Source organism: Plecotus auritus, assembly GCF_963455305.1.
Source record: "Plecotus auritus genome assembly, chromosome: 8".
NCBI classification, from domain to species: domain Eukaryota; kingdom Metazoa; phylum Chordata; class Mammalia; order Chiroptera; family Vespertilionidae; genus Plecotus; species Plecotus auritus.
The window spans coordinates 97,654,975-97,676,572 of NC_137782.1; the positions used below are offsets into that span (position 1 = coordinate 97,654,975).

General features: G+C 60.4%; 1 protein-coding gene across 1 annotated transcript; it reads left to right on the plus strand.

The window, feature by feature from the left end:
• Positions 1 to 2,193: 2,193 nt before the first annotated feature.
• SLCO4A1 (solute carrier organic anion transporter family member 4A1) lies at positions 2,194 to 20,841 on the plus strand (the record flags this gene model as incomplete). Its single annotated transcript, XM_080683916.1, is given in 14 exon segments — positions 2,194 to 2,266; positions 9,577 to 9,587; positions 9,590 to 9,616; positions 9,619 to 10,429; positions 10,776 to 10,866; positions 12,209 to 12,330; positions 12,638 to 12,749; positions 15,901 to 16,055; positions 17,190 to 17,385; positions 17,472 to 17,637; positions 17,736 to 17,908; positions 18,179 to 18,243; positions 18,594 to 18,742; positions 19,911 to 20,841. Coding segments are annotated over 14 exon segments (2,310 nt in total). The 3' UTR covers positions 20,070 to 20,841.
• Between the last annotated feature and the right edge of the window lie 757 nt (positions 20,842 to 21,598).

Genomic DNA, 21,598 nt, shown 5'->3' on the forward strand with positions numbered 1-21,598 from the left:
TTGGTGGGCCATGAGCCCAGGCTCCTTGGGGGGGCATGGGCCTGTGTCCCCGAGGTTGATGAGGACCCCTGTGGCATGTGGGTGCTGAAGGCTCACACACGAGACTGCCAACAGCAGTGACTCCCAGAGGGAGAGCCGGTTCTTTCCCCTCCTCATTCCACAGTGCTGATCCCACCAGGAGAAAGGCTTGCTCCTGGCAGCCCATCACCCACACCTGGCTGCACAGCCACTGACTCTGAAACCAGGTCTGGGGCTTGCTCAGCAGGTAGTTCTTGGCCGGAACTTAATACCACTTTCTGTTTCTTTTATCTATTTTTATAATACCCTTCGTACAGTAATGACATGGATTTACCTTTTTAAAAAAAATAAACTTACCCTTTTAGTAAAACACATGAATTATTCATGTAAATAACAGTTTCAAGAAATCAAATTCAAAATGACGTTGGAAACACTGAGTCCAATTCTGCTTCTGACATGTGAAATACGTTTATAATCTCCCCATCAGAAAATCAACTCACTCCACTCCCACGCCTCCCATGCTGGAGAGCTCACTACCTCCCAGGGGCTCCTCCAGACAGCTGCACTGGGAAGTGCTGCTCCCAGCAAGCGCCACAGCTAAGGTGGAGTCCGCAGAGCAGCTCAATTCTCCTTGTGGGCAGGGGGGAGGGGGGAGGGAGGCACGGGGGGGGGGGGAGGGCACTATCCAGGCTGTGCCCCTGTCTACTCCCAGCAGCCTCTCCAGGTTCCCCAAGCAGGTCCTCATCCTCTCCAACCTTCTCCATCCAGGACAACAGTTGGTGTCTTTTCCTCTTAATGGGCCGTTCCAGGAATGGAGGCCAATATTCCAGCAGCATCTGGACCTGGACCAGCTTCCAGGAGTGGAGGCCTGCACGGAGACAGGCTGGAGCCCTGAGGACATGGCCAGGGACTCCCAGACCAGAGTAAGTGGGCGCAAGCCTCACCCTCCGAAGGAAGATCATTTCCTAAGTTAACTCGAATGTGGACATTTTCTCATAAGCCCCAGCACTGCTCCTCTCTGCTCCCACCTCCTCCCTCCCAGCCCACAGGAAGCACCAGCGGCCTCCGAGGGCTGAGCTCTGTGCCTGCTCCCTCTTCAGCCTGAGGTCATACCGGCATGTCCTCCTCACCCCGCTATCTCAGGATTCAAACACACACACACACACACACACACACACACACACACACACACACGGTTGACTTCTGTAGACTTCTGTTTAAATAAGTTCATTTTACAGAAACCAAAAAAGAAAAATCGTGCGGTGTTATTATGATCAGCTGTTGATATGTTTACAGCAACCCCTGCAGCTCCTGTTTCATTCCATTTAATATTTCCAACGGCCCACTTCACAGATGAGAGACGAAGCAATGCGCTCAGGGTCACATGGCAGGAATTCAAACAGGACCTCATGTTGATGGTGATGCGGCTGATCCCCTCTGGCCTGACAGCTGTGCTGCCTTCAAAAAGAGGATCGTTTTACCTAAAAGGCAACAGGCTGGAAGTTGAATCTCCATCGAGGGTGCTGGCCTCACGTGTACCCAGAGCATGTCCCCAGCTGGCCCTCCCTCGGACCTGCCTTCCTCCACTCCCAGGGCCTTCAGGGGTGCAGCCAGGAGCTACACACAGGTGGCTCCCACCTGGACCTGAGGGCCAGACCAAGCCGGCTGTGGCCGCAGCTCTCCTGCCCACCCTGTCCCCACCCGGCCACTGGTAGCCTTTCCGAAAGGTTAGGGAAGAAAACTTCATTCCCTCCCACGGCCTCTCCCAATGGCCTGCGTCCCACGCGTCGGGTTCAAAGTCAGTTAGAAACAGAGTCTCCGCGGGCTGGGAAATGGCGTTGGCTTCTCTGGAATTGGGGAGAAATTAGTCAGTCAAGGCGGGCGGCCCGCACCGGCGCCGGGGCCCTGGGCTCCTAGGCAATGGCCACCTGGGGATGGAGGCGTCACCGTCCCAGTCTCAGCCCCTGGCCACTCTGGGCTTGAGCCCTCTCCTCTCCGCTCCAGCCCAGCCCGCTCCGCCCCTCCAGCCCCTCTGCTCCTCTCACGCCACTGGCTCCCAGTCATCTCAGTAGGCGGGCCCCGGCGCAGGGGCCGGCCCAGCCCGCACCATGAGGCCATTGGCGGAGCAGGTGAGCCCAGGGGCCGCCTCTCCACGGCGGGGGCGGGCCCCGGCGGATGAATGAAGCTGGAATTGGCCTGGAGCTGCCGCCAGAGCGCGGTGCGCAGCACAGCCTCCAGGATCCAGACGGTGAGTGCTCCGTGGAGCGTGGGCTACGCTGGTTAGGGGCGCCCAGACCTGCTGAACTCCGGAGCGCCGCCGGTGCCTGCTACGGCTGGGCGGGGAGCCAGCGTGGTCCAGGGGGCGCTTTCGGGGCTTGCGGGGAATCTGGGCGGGGTGGGGGTCTGGATCCACAGTGCTCCCTGAGTCCCTCCGGGCGGGAATGCGGGTCGAAGGTGGACCAGCGCCCCACAGCCTCGCTGCCTTTGGGAAATTGGATACAAAATGCCCCCCTTCTGGCTTCCAGCTTCCTGGGCGGGAAGCCTCAGGGGAGGCAGGGGGAAGGCAAGGGGATGCCTGGTGAGTGTAAGAGCTCGGACGGGGATGGAGGGAACCTTCAAGGGCGGGGGGCCGGGGCTGGCGGGCGGGCGCACATAGGAAGCGGGCCACGTGGGTCTGGCCATGGACACGCGGCCCCCGGAGCTGCCAGGTTGCGGCGAGTCCCCACCTACAGCGGATGCCTCTGCCGCTGAGTCAAGGAGGAAGCGTCATGCCCAGAAGTTACTCGAGAGAGGCCGAGCTTTGCTCGCACCAACCTCGCTCCAGACACCTGGGGAGGGGAGCGCGGGCAGAGGCTCTGGGCGTGCACGAGAGAGGGGGGGGGGCCTGGTCCCCAGATGCACGACGCCACTCGCGATCTGGTCCTCACCCCACCATGAGGAGTCCCACATCCGGCCCAGAGCTGCAGCTGGGGCCCTGGAGCCCTGGGTGCAAGAGGAGGGCAGGGAAGGATGAAAACAAGGATGTGGGACTGTCCTTGGCACCGAGTGGGCACACAGGGCTGCAGATCGTCAACCGGCCAGACACCGGGACCTGGTCTCTGGTCTCCGCGGGACCTGCTCTCGGTGGAGGGCGCCTCTGCTTGGCGAAACCATATGGAGAAACCCCACTGAGGCAGCGGGGCCAGCACCGCAGGGGCAGGGTGGAGGCCAGTTGGTCGCGACTCCCAGTGCCTGGACTCCCTCCTGCGACCAGGCCGTCGGATATGGCGGATATGGCGGCAAGGCCTGTAGGAACCCCAGTAGTTTTCCACAGTTTAACCAGCTTCCAGCCTCCACTCTTCCCGGTGCTGCTTGGAGCTTGCATTTCCTCTGTTGGGTCAGAGACTGGCTCTGGGGAGTGGCGCCTCCTGAACCGTGCACGGCCCTGCAGGGCTTGTTCTCTGTAGGGGGGGCAAGTGGGCCTCAGTGGACAGAAAGCTCCTGCTTTTGCTGCTGCGTTTATGACTCTAACAATAATGACAGCAGGAGCTGTTTGCTGAGTACTTAGACTGTGTCTGCCCTGTGCTAAGTGCCCTGAGCATCATCCCATTGATCCTGGCAACTGCAGGAGGCGGCCACTGTGGCTCCCACTTCACTGAGAATAAACCGAGGCCCGTGGTTAAGTGACCCACTCGCAGTCGCAGCTAGTCTGAGGTGAAGGGGTTGAATCCAGGCTTGTGTAACTCCAGACAGTGTAACTCTGCTCCGGGGTGTGTGGGGCAGCTCTGACACAGAGCGCGGCCCCGGATGGTGGGCCCTCCGCTGACAGGGAGGACCTCCCAGGAGCAGGCCTGACTGCCAGGCTTTCCCTGTGCTGCTGGAGGCAGGCGGGGTTGGGGAGGGTGTCTGAGTCAGACCCACACTCCTGACTGCCCTGGGTGGGGACCTGTCCTGTTTCCTGCTGGGCAGGGCCCAAGGTGCTACCTGGGAATGCTTCCTGGGGCTGCTTCCTTCCTGGGTGGCTCTGACCTAGCCCATGATTCCCTGGGTGTGGCTCCCAGAGCAGGTGCCAGGCAGGACCGGACCAAGTTCCACCCTATCGCCACGGGGAGGGGCCGGGTGCCTGCTGTGGGGCAGGATGGTGGCTGAGTGAATGGGGGTCTTGGGGCTGACCTGTCCCTATTAGAGCACCTGATTCCGAGGGACTCAGCTCAGGGCTCCTGGCTGTCCTCGGCCCTGACAAACCATGGTGCCCGTGGGTTCCCGGTCCACATCCAACTTCCTAACAGCAAAGGTGTGCTTGGCTCGCTGTGAAGTTAGCTCATTGGGCTTAGCACCATCTCCTTCTAGAAGTCTCCGTGAGTGTTAGGTCATCCATCCCAGGCCAGCGTTGCTGAGGAATAGACATTCTTGGCTTTGTGGACTCATGTTCTGGGGAGAGTGGCTGCTACTGTGGCGACTTTGAGTTCCTTGGGCCTCCCCCTGGGAGATATGGGTGATGGGCAGGGAGCTAGACCCGAGCCTGGTGCTGGTGGACAGAAAGGAGCTGGTCTGGGCCATCCCCCTGCCTCCTTCACATGGCGTCCAGCTGGGGTGTGGACACAGACCACGAAAATGTTCCTCCTTGAGTCACGTGGTCTCTTGCACTCAGGCGTGGCTAAGAGCCCATTGTTTGCCTTTGGAAGGGGACATACAATAATCCTCAGAATGTCAAGGCTGCTTTTGTACCGGGATGGCTGTGGCAGGTATGAGGCTGTGGGAGGAAAGTGGACAGGCCCACTGGGATTCCACCGGGAATGGGGGCAGCAGCTCGACCTCAGGTGACCGGGCGCTGCTGGAGGAGGTGGAGGAAAGCCGCCTGGCTGCCTGAATGCTGGCCCCCAGCTGTGTCCCCTCATGGGCCGGCCCTGGCTTGGCCCTCAGCCTTCTATCCTTGGACATCCCTCGTCTGCCCTCAGTGGCCTCAGCACAGCCCCAATTTCGCCAGCATTACACAGAATTAGCCTCTCCGACCACATTTCTGGGGACAGGTGGACACTGTCACAAACCATGTGTTTTCTGCAAAAGCTGCTCATGACGAGGCCCACCGAGGCCCAAGTACAGGGCAGGGCTTGCTGACAGACCCAGCTGGCTCCGCCGATAGGCGTCCCGAGAGTCACAGGCCCCCTGGTGGGCAATCCCGACAGGTCCTCTCTCCCACATGAGCTGGGCTCCACTTGAGCACCCTCACCCATGGGGGATGCCTCTTCTCAGTGACTTTTTTTGTGGCAGACCTGGGGGTTACCTGAGGCATCACCCCTTGGCCTTAGCCACAGAGGTGGCACCTCATCCCCACTCTGGGCTTATGTGGGCATCTACCACTCTGCAGGTACCATGAGCCTAAGAGGTCCCCAGGAAGTGGGCAAGCCCAGCCTATGCCTGGGTTGGCCCCTCATGTGAATAGAGCTTGCTCCCTCCAGCACCCCCAAGCCCCATAGGTACCTTCCCGTACATCTGATTTCTCATGAGCCTCCAGTGGTGCCTGGACCCACTGTGAGCGGAGAGGCTGGCTCCTTCGCCTCAGGGCTCCTCCCCGTGATGTCACACACCTATTCCAGTAGGGAAACTGAGGCTCTGAGAGGCCTACCCGAGATGGAGCTCCTGCCTGGCTCTCAGGCAGCCTCTCAGCCTCTGCATCGCCCTGGAGTGGGAGGGTGGCTCCTTTTTTTGGATCAAATATTGTGGGTCAGAAAGAGGAGTAAGGTCCCTCAGGCCCCCCGAGGCCCACCCCACCCTCTCCAAGCTGGGGCTCGGGCGCTGGAGACAAGAGTGGGGACAGAAATGTCCATGCGGAGACTGCAGGACACTCCCTGAGGGACCAGCCCTTCCCACTCGCTCCCAGACAATCCTTCATTGTGGCCTCCATGCAAAGCAGCTTCTGCGCTCACCAAGTATGAAAACGAGGGTTACCAGGCACTGCTGTGGCTGCCCCAATCCTGCCATCTGGGTGTCTGCACTATAAATAGTTTTGGGCCTCAACTTCAAGAAGTGAAAGGCTCCCCACCCCGAAGAGACACCGGGTGGGTCTAGGAGAGAAGACAGCTGCCTGGGGAGTCCCAGGGTCATGGTGTGAGGACCCAGGGTTCCAGGGAGTGAGGGCAGGGCCCAGGGGCCACCACGAGGCTTAGCATTTCACTCAGCAATCCTGTATCTTTCCTGCCTGCTCTGCTTTGCATAGAGCCTCCAACTGGAAAATGAAGTAAGCAGGTGCATGGGGACCTCCCGCGTAGCATCTGAGAAAATAAGAGGAGTGGGTCAAGTAGACAGATGCGTCCAAATCTTCCAGCTCTTTATGGAGTCCTGGTTCTCACAGACCCGGCTGCAGCGAGCCACCTGTGGGCCCCTGACTTCTCACAGTGTAGTTGAGGGACGGCCTAGATTTCTTCACAGAAGGTGCCCAAGACGCCTCGGGTGCAGCTGATGGGCCAGGGCCAGTCTCACCCTAAGACAGCGTTCATACAGGGACATCCCTCCCCACTGGCCCAGGGACAGCCCCTGCTGCTGCCGCTGGAGGAGGGGCTGTAGGCCTGCTTCTGTAGGCCAGAATGCTTGCTAAGGCTCCATCAGGGCTTCCAGCCTCAGATGTCCTCTCGTGAGGATGAAGGCTGCAGAGCAACAGGGAGAGGATGGCCCAGATGTGGGCAGGTGCCTGGGCCCCGTGGCCACAAGGAGGGGAGTACCAGGCAGACCACCAGCTCTGGGCTCAAGTAGCTGGAGCACCCAGAAGGAGACCTGTCCCTTGTCCTGGGGGAGTGCAGGGCTGGGGGAGCTGTCTGTGGGGGATATTGCGTTCAAGCTTCCCTTACACCTCAGTGCCTGAGTCATGGGGGCACAGCTCCCCTTTCTGATACAGATGCGCTGACAAGCCCAGAGCCTTCCAGGGAAAGCATCCCACTGCCAGTCGGGAATCCAACCCTAGAGTGGAGCTGTGAGCGTGATGGAAGGTGACAGGCACTGTCATCCACTCGCTGGATCCAGGGAAGCGCCCTCCATGCCTTGGCTGCTGTGGGTCCCATCGTCGTAGGAACCAGGTCCTCAGGGCCATGGAGGAGGCCTGCGGGGCTGATGTATGCGAACGTTCTTATCACGTGCGTGTGGTGGCCACCAATGGGGTGCCCGGCTAACATCTAAAATAAGGTTTTCAATGTGCTGCTTTACATGTATGTGACCTGTGGGATTCTAGTTTGACCATTGTCTGTTTAGGTCAGAGACCGTAGATTTTAGTTCAGGTGGAACTTGACCCTGACTCAGAGCCGTTGGGACCGTCCGCCGCTAGTGGTTCGTGTGTTACATGGCTTTGTTTTCAAACAGGAAGTTCTGTTTTGTTGTGACCATTCCTAATGACAAAAGCTAGTGACGTGGCCTCCTAGGCCCAGCAGAAGGCCTGATGCTCCCACTGCCCAAGCGAGCCCAGAGCCAACGGGAGGGGTGGTGAGGGCGGCAGTGGGCAGGTGTTTGAGGCGGCATACCTTGGTCCTCCGTTTGCAGATCACTTACTGGAAATAAGCACCTACGAGTGATTCCTGGGGGTGCAATACTGACCCTCCAGCCCCCACAGGGCCTGGCTGGGCTCCTTCCCTCGGGCTGCGCTCCAGCCCCAGGACGAGGCCCAGCGCCTATGGGTTGCGTGTGCATATGTGCACATGTTTGTGTGTACCTGCCTGTGCGTGCATCAAGAAAAAAGACACAGGGTGGCCTCTGGGCCTTGGAACTTCAGGTGGCCTCACGCCTTTCCCATATTTCTTTGGATTTCAGTTGCAGGGCAGGGGGTAGCAGGGCTGTCCTGTCTAAGGGCTCCAGCTGGTCATCCTCCGCGCGTCCCACTGCACCTGAGTGCTCGCCTCTAGCGTGCCCAGGGTGCATGCTGGGTGTCACCCGAGCACCCTCCTAGGCCGCGGCGGGAGGTGCAGCACTCCAGGAATCTGACAGCCCCAGGCTTTCCTGCTGCTCCCTCCCAACGAGCCTGGAGTGCCAGCTTCACAAGGCATTGGCACTATAAATAAAACAGCCCCAGGGAATGGCTTCAGTGGAAGTTTTGCTGCCTACCCACAGCCTTGAGCTACAGCCGCTGACAGCCTGGCAGCACCAGTTTCCAAAGTAAACAGCCGGCCTGCATGTACTTGCCGCTCAGCTGGCCGCGTTCTTTCAATAAAATGCCTGGGAGGACGGCTGTGACGCATGTCCATAGGCTTGGGAGCCAGGCAGCGCAGGCGAGTGCTGTTTGCCATGGCTAGCTGTGTGGCCCTGGGCACGTTGCTGACCCTCTGGCCCACTTCCCTGACCTGTAATGTGGGCTGTGGTCAGGTGTGCACAAGTGATGCCCTCACAGAGCCTGGGGAAGTGTGATGTCACTGTGAGGTACGGTGGGGCTCTTCAAAGCGCATTGTGCTCTGCCCAGCAGCATTTGCACCCACACCTGGCTCTGCAGACGCCGGAGAGGAGCCTGGGCTTTAAATTACTAGCTGAGCGGGTGCCACTTTCCAGTTTCACAGAGGAGCGTGGTGTGCCTGCTGCCCGCGGCCGCAGTGAGATGGCTGCGCGGAGGAGCCCACCTCAGGCAGAGGCCAGGGCGGGCGGGCCCCGAGGCTGCACTGCAGGCGTGGGCATCCCTGTGCTGCCGCAGGAGGGGCCCGATCTCTCCAAATGCAAAACTGAGTCCCAGGCCTGGTCAGGTTTCACTTGGGTCCCCTTCCCGTCACCCTTCAAGGCTTCCGGTTTGTCTGGGAGGACTCCCAGGGCTCTGGGGTCCCTGCTCTGCTGTCTCCCCAACTTGCTCATTTCCAACACCCCCCAAACTTTGGACTAAGACAAAGTTCTTGTTCACACTAAGGCACAGGAAGCTAGCAGGGTGTGTTTAAGAAACAATGAGGGCCGCCGAAACCGGTTTGGCTCAGTGGATAGAGCGTCGGCCTGCGGACTGAAAGGTCCCGGGTTCGATTCTGGTCAAGGGCATGTACATTGGTTGCGGGCACATCCCCAGTGGGGGGTGTGCAGGAGGCAGCTGATCGATGTTTCTCTCTCATCGATGTTTCTGGCTCTCTATCCCTCTCCCTTCCTCTCTGTGAAATATCAATAAAATATGTTAAAAAAAAAAAAAAAGAAAGAAACAATGAGGGCCAAGCTTGAAGCTCGAGGGAAGGTCCTCACACCAGCAGCTGCACATCCAGAGCCCACGCCCAGCCGGGACGTGTGCTCAGGGTGGCCCATGGGCCCCCGCGCCCAGCCTGCCCTGCTGTGCCTCAGCTCAGCTTCCAGGCCTCGGTCAGGAGGGGGCTGTCCTCTGCGTGGCCCAGCCCAGCATATGCCCACCCTAGGCCCAGCCATGGTGGCCGAAACGTGCTGCCCTGCATGTGTGGCCTCAGGTGGGGCCCTGGATTCGGGGAGGGGGCTGGTCTTGGAAGGTCACCCCACCAGCCCAGGCACTGACTAGGCAGATGGAGCCAGCAGCCGCCCCAGGGGACAGGTGGATGGGGTGTTATCTGGAGGCGGTAGTGTGCTCGTGGGTTGGTGCAGTTTGCTCACCAGATCTTCTTCTCACAGAACAGACCGGGCACTGGAATACGATCGCTGTCCCTCCTGGGAGAGATGCCCCAGCACGTGATGGGGGACAAGCCCTTCGTCTCCATGCCGCAGCTGGTGCTCCCTAGCCCACCCTCTGCCCTGGACGACAGGTGTGGCCATACCCCCTCCAGCAGGCGGGCATCCCTGGGCACGCCCCTGAGCCTGGACGCCCTGCGTCCGGCCACCCACAGCCCCCTGGACTCCTGCAGCCAGCCGCTGTGCCAGCCCAGGGCCCAGAAGCATGATGCCCGCACGTTGTGCTACACGGCCGCTGGGCCGCGGAGCTCCGAGTGTGGCTGGTGGGCCTTCACCCCCAAATGCCTGCAGGCCCTCAACACACCACGGGGCTTCCTGGGCTTCCTTTGTGCAGCCTCCTTCCTGCAGGGCATGACTGTGAATGGCTTCATCAACACAGTCATCACCTCCATCGAGCGGCGTTATGACCTTCACAGCTACCAAAGCGGCCTCATCGCCAGCACCTATGACCTGGCTGCCTGCCTCTGCCTCACCTTCGTCAGCTACTTTGGGGGCAATGGACACAAGCCCCGCTGGCTGGGCTGGGGTGTGCTGCTCATGGGCGCCGGCTCGCTGGTGTTCGCGCTGCCCCACTTCACCACGGGCCCCTACCAGGTGGAGGTGGACGAGGGCCTCGGGCTGTGCCGGGCCAACCACAGCGTGACCTGCGGGGACCGCGCCTCGAGCCTGTCCAACTACCGGCTCGTCTTTATGCTGGGCCAGTTCCTGCACGGAGTGGGTGCCACGCCCCTGTACACGCTGGGGGTCACCTACCTGGATGAGAATGTCAAGTCCAGCCACTCGCCTGTCTACATTGGTGAGTGAGGCCGGCAGGGGCTGGGGGGAGGCAGTGTGATGGGCATCTGCTCAGAGCCTGGCCCCTTCTGTGCACTTTGCCGGTGGCCGCACATGGCCTCAGTGCTCTGAGGCAAGGGGAGGACTCCCAGCGGCACCTGCAGTTGGCTCTGAGAGAAATGTTTTAAAATCCCCTTAAAAGGTTGACCCCAGCCAGGCCTCAGGCACAGTTGAGGCTCTGATTTAAAGGGGGACGTCCCAGTGGAGGGCAGGCAGGCAGTGAGGGTGTGGGCCCGGTATCTGAGTGTCACACTGAGCCAGCGGGGAGCAGGCGTGGCAGCCACCTGATGGCCCTGCTTCCCTTGCAGCCATCTTCTACACGGCGGCCATCCTTGGCCCCGCGGCCGGCTACCTGATCGGAGGCGCCCTGCTGAACATTTACACGGAAATCGGCCGGCGGTGAGTGACTGGGCTCTCCCCTGTGGCACAGGAATCGCAAGAGGACACGCTGTCCATGGGGAGGGGCGTGGGGTGGAACATCTGTGTGGTCCAGGACCTGCTGGTCTGCGTGGCTTTGAGAAAAGGCCTGGGGCAGGAACAGTGTGGAGGACAGCCCCGAGCCGCAGGAGACCAGGCCTCCAGTGTCTTTGCAGAACAGAGTGGCTTCGCCTCTGCTGGTGTGAGATTCTTTTCCGTGGGCTTTTCCACGCCAAGCGCTTCTCAGACACCAGCTGGGTGTCCCAAATCCAACTGCATTCTGACCCTGACTCTCCAGTGTCAGCACAGACCCCATAGGGTCAGGGCTCAGTCCCATGAGATCCCCCCAGAAAAGACACCAGGTTCCCTTCCATTCGCCGTGGGATCAACACGGAGGTCCCCAGGACCCCTCAACTCAGTGATTTGCTCAAGTGGCTCACAGACCTGGGGGAGGAAACAATGGGAATAGATGGGTGTGCGGTGTGGGAAGGGGCAGAGTTCCGTACCCTCTCTGGGTGCCAACCTCCCAGCTCCACCATGTGCGCCCCCGTCTGTCAGGGTTTTTATGATTTCACTTTGTAGGGGTGGTTGGTTAACTCATTGCCCGTTGGTGGTCAACTACCACCGGAGTCGGCATGGACCAAAAGTTGCCACTTGCTGACCTCATGGTTGGTGTTTCTGGTGACCAGGCCCCCTCAGAGGCTCTCAAGGGACCTGCCAAGAGTGGCCACATCCAAACAAAGACACTGCTGTCACCCAGGAAATTACAAAGAATTAAGGAGCTCTGTGCCAAGACGGGGTGAAGCCCAAATCTGCACTGCCTGTTATGTCACAGAGTATTTCTTTTATTCCTTGTATACTCTGCTTATGATACTAGGTTTTTGTAAATCTGAGCAGGAGAGAGAGAGAGGGAGGGAGGGAGAAAGGGTGGGAAAGAGGGAGATATCAAGACCGAGAGAGATACAGAGAGAGACGAGAGGAGGGAGCAGGAAGGAAGGGTGTCCTGTGACCACTCGGGCTCGGAGGCGGCCCTGTGCTCCAGGCCCTCACCGTCTCGGTGGTTTCCTAACACCTTCCGAGAAGCAGGGGGGCACCGCTGGCTACCCTTGGACTCTCTCTGCAGATGGCGCGCCTCTGCCCTGGTACAAACGCCACCTGTGGCCTCAGGTTGACTAAATTGTCAAATGTGCACGTTCTGTGCAAGAGGTAGGTGGGGCTGTGTCCCTCACTCTCTACACCCTCCCACTGGCCTGCGTGGACCAGCAAGTCAAGGGACACACACCTCACGTGCCCTGGATGCTGACCCCACTGCCTTCTCCCACAGGACCGAGATGACCACCGAGAGCCCGCTGTGGGTTGGTGCCTGGTGGGTGGGCTTTCTGGGCACCGGGGCCGCTGCCTTCTTCACTGCGGTTCCCATCCTCGGCTACCCCCGGAGGCTGCCAGGTGGGTGCTTCCCCCTCCTTCCCCCACGTCCCCTCTCCCCACCTAGTGTGCAAGCCTCTCTCGTCGTGTGAGCTGCTGAGATGCACAGGAGAGTCCAGATTTGGTGTCTGCTGGGTCCTCCATCCTGCAGGGCGGGCCGGCCAGCTGTGTGCCCTCCCCGGGGGCCATGGCAGAGGCTGGTTTCAGTGGTGCCAGGTTGTCTGCTGGCTCTGTCCCACTCTGTTGCCAGGGTGGGTCTGCACACCCTCCGTCCCACAGCCGTCCACGCCCTGCAGGCCCTGAGTCTCCTGGCATCTTGTCCCTCCAGGCTCCCAGCGCTACATGGCCATGAGAGCCTCTGAGACACACCAGCTGAAGGACAGGAGCCCCAAGGCAGCCAGCAGCCCCGGCTTTGGGAAAACCATCAGAGACTTGCCTCTGTAAGGAACTTGGGGGGCGGTCATCTGCCATGCGCCTCTCACCCATGCCCATGTGTCCTGGAGACCCTCTGGGGGTCTCACACGGAATCTCGTCCCCAAACTAGGAGTGTTGGAGTGGCCCTCCGGGGCCACATGGTGAGCGCACAGCCCCTAATTCATGACCCCTGGTCCCCAGGGGCGCGCACTAACCTCAGGCCATGCCCCAAGAGTCGCCCCTAACCGGCCACAGGCCCTCGCTCTGTTGCACCCTCCCACCACTTCACTAGGTGTCGCCTGCACACGGCTCATGGGCTCCAGGCTAGCGCCGCCCTTCCGGCCTCGGGCCCGGGCCCTCGCTGCCCTGCACCTGCCCCCGCCCCCGCCCAGCCGTGTGCACATCTTGTTCGTGTCTCCCCTCTCTTGTGGGACATGACTTGCTTTGCCATCCTCATTCACAAATAGAGCCCTGCCTGGGCTGCTGGGGTCTCAGCAGGACTGGGGCCTGGGGGCTCATGGCTGCCTAGGGCCCCTCTGCCCAAGATCGGGCCTTCCTCGGGGGTCTCTCCCACTCACCAGCACCCCCCCACCCTGCAGTGTCCTGAGCCCGTTAACGGCAGTCTAACAGCCACCGGGGCTTGGGCTGCTGGCAGTGGGAGCGAGCCTGGTGCCTGCCTTCAGCACGGAGGGTGAAGGGGCTCAGGGCCGAGGGCACCCTCCAGGGCAGCAGAGCCAACACAAAGGTTTCCACCCGCCTAATGCTTATTCTCCGCACCCACTTCCTGTCAGATCCCCCAAAAGAGCCACCCACTCAGGAGGGTGCCCCCCACAGGCGAGCTGGCCCAGGTCCACACTGGCCGGGGGTGGGAGCATTGTCTCCTGGCACACTCCCAGCTGGCGCCGTGCTGGGCACTGGGCCTGTCCCCAGTGGCCCCGGGAGGTGGCCGACGTCCAGAAGTCCGTGCCCAGGCTCAGTTCCCAGACTAGTTGCTGGTAGGAAAGCCGGTGCGTGTGCCTGTTAAATCGTGACTAGTTCTCTGAGCAAATTCAAGCCAAATCTCAGTCGCACGTCCTGCAGGAAAAAGAAATAAGGAGTGTGCTGGCCACTCGGGAGAGCCCCCTTCCTGCCCAGCCAAGGCCCCAGCGCGTGAGCTGATTGGGCAAGGCAGGGAGGGACTGGCCACACGGCTGTCCCTCCCAAAGAACACAAACGGGACCTGAGACCTGTGCCTGGTGGAGAAGGTGCTGGGGCGTCCAGCTGCCCTGAGCCGCCAGAGCCCCGCCAGCCACACCCACTCTGATGGCATTTTGTCCACGGCCTTCCCAGCACCTAGTGAGGAAGCCAGCTTTGCAGGCACTGGGTTCCCCATTGGAGCGAGGCCTGGTGAGGGCTGCTCGGAGTTCAGCTGAACAAGTCACCCCTGTCTGGAAAGACAAGTGAGGGTGTCCTTCACCAGGCGGCCTGCTCCGAGGGCCAGTGCCACCTGCTCCAAGGGCCGGCGCCATGGGGAATTGTGGCCCCTGCAGGCCGGCTGCCCAAACCCGCGTCCTCCGAGAAGAGCGTCTCAGGGTCACGACGGTCCAGGTGGCTGTGACAGATGCTGGCGTGAGGGTGACCGGGCTGCGCGCGGGCAGGAGACCCCCAGGACAGGCACCGCTCCAGCCTTTAGGGAGCAGCCCTGAGCCCCTCGACGGCACCAAGAGCCACTTCAGAGCCACTTGTCAGCCACACGTTAGTCACGTGTCGCAGGACCTGCTTTCCTGTCAGCATATGAGAGTGAGGCTGTCCCACCCCAGCCTGTGTCCCTCACCACTTCTGGGGACAGTAACATAAGCCATTGGCCAACACTTCTGTGCTGGCCCCAGACGCTGCTGCCATGGCTGAGAGGGACGGGGTGTGAGGGAGAACAGGTGCAGAGAAAAGCCGTGTGAGCTGGAGCCCTGGCTGCCCACAGAGGCCCAGCCCCTCTATTTCTAGACCTCCCAGGGGTTTTATGTCTGTTTCCATCCAACGTTTTGCCTCCCTCACTACTGTCATTTAGTGCCATTGATTTTTTTTTTAATCCTCACCCAAGGACATTCTTAGAGAGAGAAAGAGAGAGAGAGACGAAGAGAAACATCGATGTAAGAGAAGCATCCATCGGTTGCCTTCCATACGCTCGTCACTTGGGGATCAAACCCGCAACCCAGGTGTGTGCCTGACCAGGAACCGAACCGGCAGCCCTATGGTGCACGGGGCGGCGCCCAACCAGCTGAGCCCCCCACCGGGCTCTCACGACATCTTAACAGTCTCTGAGTGTTTCGCATGTTTGAACAGTGCTGCACCCCATGTGGCGTGCAGAACCCCACTCTTGCAGGGCCTGGCCCTCGGAGCCTCTCTGCAGACTGAGGCCTGGCACCCAGTCCTGACACGGTGACACAGGACAGACACCTCCCCAGGGAAGCTTCCGAGCGTGACGCCAGCACCTCCAGGCTCACGGCCCACATCCGACGCTCCCGAAACTCTCTCCACAGCCGGACCCATGGCCAAGTGGTCCCGCAGGCTGTGCAGGGCTCTGAGTTCTCTCAGTCCTCAGAAATGGGTCCAGGCGGGTTCGATGGCACCAATACCCTCAGGCCCCTGTTTTCACCCCCAAGTGTACACCAGGCGAAGCCACAGAGCCGGCCAAACCCACTGGGCTCCCGGGAGGGCCTCTCTGTCCAAGTCTGTGGGGCTTCCTGCCCCCTTCCCATAACTGCTGGTTGCGGACCCCCACCCTCAGTGCCCCGTTCCCCTTTCCCAGGGGCCTGTCCAGTCCCCAGAGGTGATTAAACAATAACATGGGTCACTCAAGGTCCCTCCTCACACCAAAGCCTGAACTCTGGCCAAGGTGGCGATAAGGCTCTTCCGTAATCAGTGACCGCAGCTTTACAACAAGCCACAAGCTCAGAATCCTGGTGCCAGTTCACTCCCTGCCACAGCCCAGCCAAACACATCCTCTTGGTTTCTCTGGAAAAAATGTAGGGTGCCTCCCAGCTCATTGACAACCCACTCTGTTCCTCACAGAACTGGGGTTCAGTGAGCTCAGGTGGGAAGGACGGTGGCCTCAGGAACCATGGTTTCCTCACACCCTGGCTCTGGCCCACTCTGACCCTCTGTCTCCTCTCTTGTCTCCATTCCCCCTGCCCTGTCCAGTTCCATCTGGCTCCTCCTGAAGAACCCCGTGTTCATCCTGCTCTGCCTGGCTGGGGCCACTGAGGCCACCCTCATTGCTGGCATGTCCACCTTCAGCCCCAAGTTCCTCGAGTCCCAATTCAGCCTCAGCGCCTCGGAAGCAGCCACCTTGTTTGGTGAGAAAAGTCTCTGAACCACCAGGAGTCCGCAGCCTCTTCAGCAGTTCTCAGATGAGCAAGGGGTCTTGGAGAGTGCCTTCTGGATAAGCCCAGACAGTGCTGCTCCCATGTAGCCCGCCCAGGCAGGCAGAGCCCTTGCCTACAAGCGTCTGGGCTATAGGCAAGGCACCGTGGCACTGTCCTCCCCGAGGGCTTCGGGCACACTGATCACGCATGTGCGGCGTGCTGGCCGGTCTCTGAGGGCCCCGTGGAGCTGGCTGCCCTCCTGGCGGGGTCCCTCTCTAGCTGGGAGGGCCATGGTGGGCTCCAGCTTGCCAGCATCTCCCACTCATCACCTAGGACCTCGACGTGCGTCATTCCCCTGAGCTAGGCACCCTGTGGCCAGTGCAGGCAGCCCTCCCAGGAGAGTGTGGCTCCTCCTCCCACTGCTGCCCAAGGGGCAGCCTCCTCGGTGGGGAGAGTTGGGGGAGAGGTCATAGGGCACAAGGTCAGCCATGAGTGCAAGGTGGGGAGCAGCACCCAGGCCACTCCACTGGGCACCTCTTAGGTTTCCATTCCCAGCATGTGGGGGAGCCATCGGATTAGAGGACCCCACCCCCTTCCTCCGACTAACGCCACTCAGCCGGCTCCGCATACCCAGACCCCCACCCACAACTGCCTGCCTCCCCCACAGGCCCCTCTCCCTGCACTGACGCCTCTGGAACAGCCATATCCTCTGGAGCCCCCTCTCCTGCCCCCAGAGCTGGCTTTGGGGAGATGGGCCCCCTGAGCCCGGGGGCTTTCAGGTTGCCCACTGCCCCTTGGAGCCCCCACTCCCATCACCTAATCTCAACTTCATATTGAATGCCAGGGCCACAGGCTTCCAATGTCCCCACGTTTGGACTGGGTAGAGGCTGTGGGTGGGCAAGTGCCATGGACCTCTGCTCCTCCCCAGTGGCAGGGCAGCAGCAGAGAGCGCTGGTCAGGCCCCAGCCCGCTGCGAGCCCAGTGCTGCCATCCGGACACGGATGGCTCTGCACCTCCATGCCCCCATCTGTAAAGTAGGGATAACAAGATGCAGTAGGATCAGGGCCCACCCCAGGTGCCAAGACATCCTGAACCGCTGGCTGAGCCCCTTCCCCCCTCTCACAGGGTACCTGGTGGTGCCAGCAGGTGGGGGCGGCACCTTCCTGGGTGGCTTCTTTGTGAACAAGTTGAAGCTCCGTGGCTCGAGCATCATCAAGTTCTGCCTGACCTGCTCCCTGACCAGCCTGCTGGCCATCCTGGTCTTCTTCGTGCACTGCCCCAATGTGCCCATGGTGGGCGTGACGGCCCACCACAACAGCAGGTAAGGGCCCCGCGCGCCAGTCGGGGTTCACGGGCGAGGCCACCTGGCACCGGCCTCCGCCCACCACCCGCATCTCCCACCTGCAGCATCTTGCCCGAGGGCCACCTGGAGCTGACAGCCGCCTGTAACGCCGCCTGTGGCTGCGGGCCAGGGCACTACAGCCCCGTGTGCGGCTCCGACGGCCTCATGTACTACTCGCCCTGCCACGCGGGCTGCCTGGAGGTGGCCACGCCCGGCCCTGGTGGCCAGAAGGTGAGTGCAGCCCCTGCCCACATCCCATCCTGCGCCCTGGAGCTGGGAGGGCCCCTGTCCTTTCCTCCTGTAATCAGCGCTGTTGTTGCGCTCCTCAGGTGTACCGAGACTGTAGGTGTGTCCTTCAGAATTTTTCCTCTGGTTTTGGCCATGCTACTGCAGGGAAATGCACTTCAACTTGTCAGAGCAAGCCCCTCCTTCTGGTTTTCATATTCGTTGTAATTACCTTTACATTCCTCAGCAGCATTCCCGCGCTGACAGCAACCCTACGGTAAGCACGGCTGGGCTTCACTCCGCTCGCTCTCGCTCGCTCCGGAGCCTTCCCTCCAGCACCTCCAGCGGAGCTCCCAGAGCCGCGGGGTCCCTGCTGGGCCCTCACACGGTGGCGGTGGCGAGAAAGCTGTGCCTCTGTTAGGTCTTTCCACCTGGGGAGGTGGCAGTGCGGCCTGGAGCTCTGCCAGGCAGGACCTGGCTGTGGGCTTGGGGGTGTGACTTGGCAGCGGCCACACTTCCTGGGCTTTGACATGCTTTTCTGGTTCAGGTGCGTCTGCGACCAGCAGAGGTCCTTCGCGCTGGGAATCCAGTGGATCGTGGTTAGGACTCTAGGTACTTACTGTGCAGTGTGAGGGGCCACGCACAGCTGGGCATGGTGCTTACTGCACAGGCACCTGGCAAGTGTCTCCCCACCCAGGCCTGTGCCCACCTGGGAAGAACGCCATTCCCTAACGCTCCACTAGGGGCACCCATGTCACTTTTTGCCCAGAGGATGCCTTTTCCTCACTAACACAAAAGCTCCCTGGGGGTCGGGGGTCACAGGAAATGTCCTGGCCTGCAGCTGAGTCCCCAGAGAAGGAACACTTAGGCCCCCTTTGCACCCCTCTGGGAACACAAGTGGCCAAGGTCCCCTTTCTGAGAGCCTGGGCATGTTGGGGTTCTGAGCGGGCCTCTCTCCACAGGGGGCATCCCAGGGCCCATCGCCTTCGGCTGGGTGATTGACAAGGCCTGCTTGCTGTGGCAGGATCAGTGTGGCCAGCAGGGCTCCTGCTTCCTGTACCAGAACGCAGCCATGAGCCGGTACATGCTCATCGCCGGGCTGGTGTATAAGGTGAGCAGGTGGGCTGCTGGGCGGGCTGAGGGAGGAAGCCTGGAATCTTCTAGCAGCAGGGGTTCTGGGAACTCCCCTGGGGCCTCCCAGCAGTGAAGCCCATTTTGCAGAGCGTGTCCTTCCCTGTCTAGAGCTGGCATTGGGACCCTGATGTTGTGGTGACTGGAAGAGCCAGCCTGGGTCATGGCCTGAGCTTGTAGCCTGGGGTCAGAGGGCTCCCCTGCCTTCCAGGGCCTTTGCCATGGCAGCCTGGGTGTGCCCTGTGGCTCTGGCAGCTCAGGCTCTGGAGGAATAAAACCTGGCAGCCTGGGCACGTGCAGGCCGGGTCAGTGTGCTGGGCCCCTGAGCCACACGGCTTTAATGTGCCTTCCTAGTTCTCAGCCTGACACTCTGCTTTAAACCACGGATGGAAACTTCCTGCCCCTGCGCTGGGCATATGCGCCTGGTGAGGCCCAGACCTGATGCTTTGGACCCTCCGTGGGAGGGGAAGGCTCAGGACTCCAAATAAGAGGAAGCCTAGGGCCTGTCTCCATGGCAGGACCTTTCCTGAGGGGCTTCCAACACAGACAGTCTTGGCTGACCCTAGTTTATCTCCCTTCAGATTAGTGTAAAAATAGCCAAGTGTGACCAGGGATTTGTGGAGCTGGGTTGATTTTAAAGAGACATGCCCTACCCAGGGAGCAGGCTGGTCCCTGGGATGTCTGTCGGCCAGCAACCTTTGGCTTGTAGATCTGTCACCCCATCTCTGCCCCATGTTCACAGCACCTCTCCCCCCCCAATGTATTTGTGACCAACCCCTGTCTCCTTTCTCTTACAAGGACAACATACTGGACTGGGGGCCACCCATCCAGTATGCCCTCATCCCAAGTTCCTTAATTACATCTTACAAAGACCCTATTCCAAGTAAAGGCCCCATTCACACGCTCTGGGGATCATGACTCAGATATATCTTTGGGGGACACTGTTCAGCACCCCTATCCAGTGCCTCTGTTTTTAGTCAAATGCATTTTCCTTCCTTCACTAACAGCACTGGTGTCTATGCTGGGGACTCGTTGTGCAGGAAAAGGGGTCTTCTTGCCAGAGTGGGGGGTCTTGAGAGCCCCAAGAGGAGCTGGGACGCGCGGGGCCTGGGTGGGCAGCTCCAGTCCAGCAGCCCCTTTCTCTGCAGGTGCTGGGCTTCCTCTTCTTCGCCGCTGCGTATGTCCTGTACAAGTCCCTGCCAGGGCCTCCCCAGGGCCTGGAAGCTTCTCTGCCTAGCCAGTCCTCGGCCTCAGACAGCCCTTCGGACCTCCAGGGTGCTCCCTCAGGCCTCCAGAGCAATGTCTGATGCCAGCCTGCCCACCGGACCTGGGCCAGCACTCAGCGCTCCCCAAAAACCACCAGCTAGCTTCTCCACAGAGGGGCTGACCCCTCACTGATTGCTCCCCAGTCTGAGGGCTCTTAGAAAATCTCCCCTTAGATTCTGGGGGGCTCGAGGCAAGAGGGCTGCTGCTCATGTCTGAGCCCGGGAGGTGGCAAGGAAAGGACTGCAAGACATGGGAAATGCACTGGGGGAGTGTGGGGCCCACCTGCGGCCCCACCCGATGAAGCGCCGCCTCCGCTTCCAGGCCCTGGTCTCACACTCGGTGGCCTTTCCCCGTGGACACAGTGGACAGCGTTGACGGCCTCGCTGCTGGCGCTGTGCCGACTTTGGTTCTCAGTTCCCAGGGAGGGGCCACCGCTGGTGGGAAGCACCAAGCGCTGGCCCTACTGAGTGCCAGTGGCCAGCTGGTGCCTCCCCAGCTGGTGCCTCCGCTGTCCCCTGCACAGCCCTGACTTCCTGTTTGTCCTGCGGAGGGGAGGCCCATGGGACTCCATTTCCGGGGTGTGCTCCCCAAACCTGCTGTCACCTCCTGTCTTCGCCACATGACCCCGGTGGGATGGGAGCATATATTTATGGACCATTTGCATAAACACTTCTAGAATCGGTTTCCTACCCACTGGGCGAGTGCTTGCTCAGCAGAACCTGTGGATTCACCGGAGGGCGCTGGACTTTCACGGGATGTTTGTTTCCTGGTGTCCTCAGTCAAAATTATGTGTGTAAATATATTTTAATATTTAAAAACTATGTCCCTATTGGTGTGCTTTATTTCTATAAATTTGCAAAGTTCGGTGGTTTTGCACATCCTTTGTGTGGGCTTTTGGGAATCTGCGAGGGCTGCCAGGCGAGCCTGTTTTCTCAGGAGCCTCCCGGGGGTGTCCCCCCCCCCATGACCAGTAGTCTTCTCCCTCCAGGGCCCCACACCCACCTGGGTCCTCAACTCCAGGTCCCACTTTCATTCACTGCTACTGGCGCAGGAAGAGTGTATGTGTGGGCATATATGTATGTGCATGTGTGCACGTGTGTGCATGGGTGTGCATGTGTGTGTGCCCACCTATGGTTCATAAAACAAGATGAAAGGAGCCCCAGCACAGGGTCACTTTTTCCCTAAACATCGATTCTGATGGTGCGGTGACCAGGCCGGGCAATGACCTGCTGACACCCACTGCGTCATTGCAGCTGCTGAGAGCTCGCTGTCAACTCCACAGCGTTTGGAAGAATGGAAGCAAGGGGTGGCTTTCTGCTCTCCAAGGAGGCTCCTCACTGCTGCCTCCCCACCCAGGCAGGGGTCTCCTTTGTCAGGGGCTTGGCAAGTGAAAGATCATAACATTGGAGTCGCCAGAGCTCCATCGAGCCTCTCCCCACAATCTCACCCACGCCCATCGCTGGGCTGCCAGGCCCTGGAGACTCCCTCAAGCCCACCCCACCTGCAGGACCGCCTCCCACCTCAGACTCTGCCTCTCCATCCTGCTCACTGTGACCCCTCTGCTCCTTGG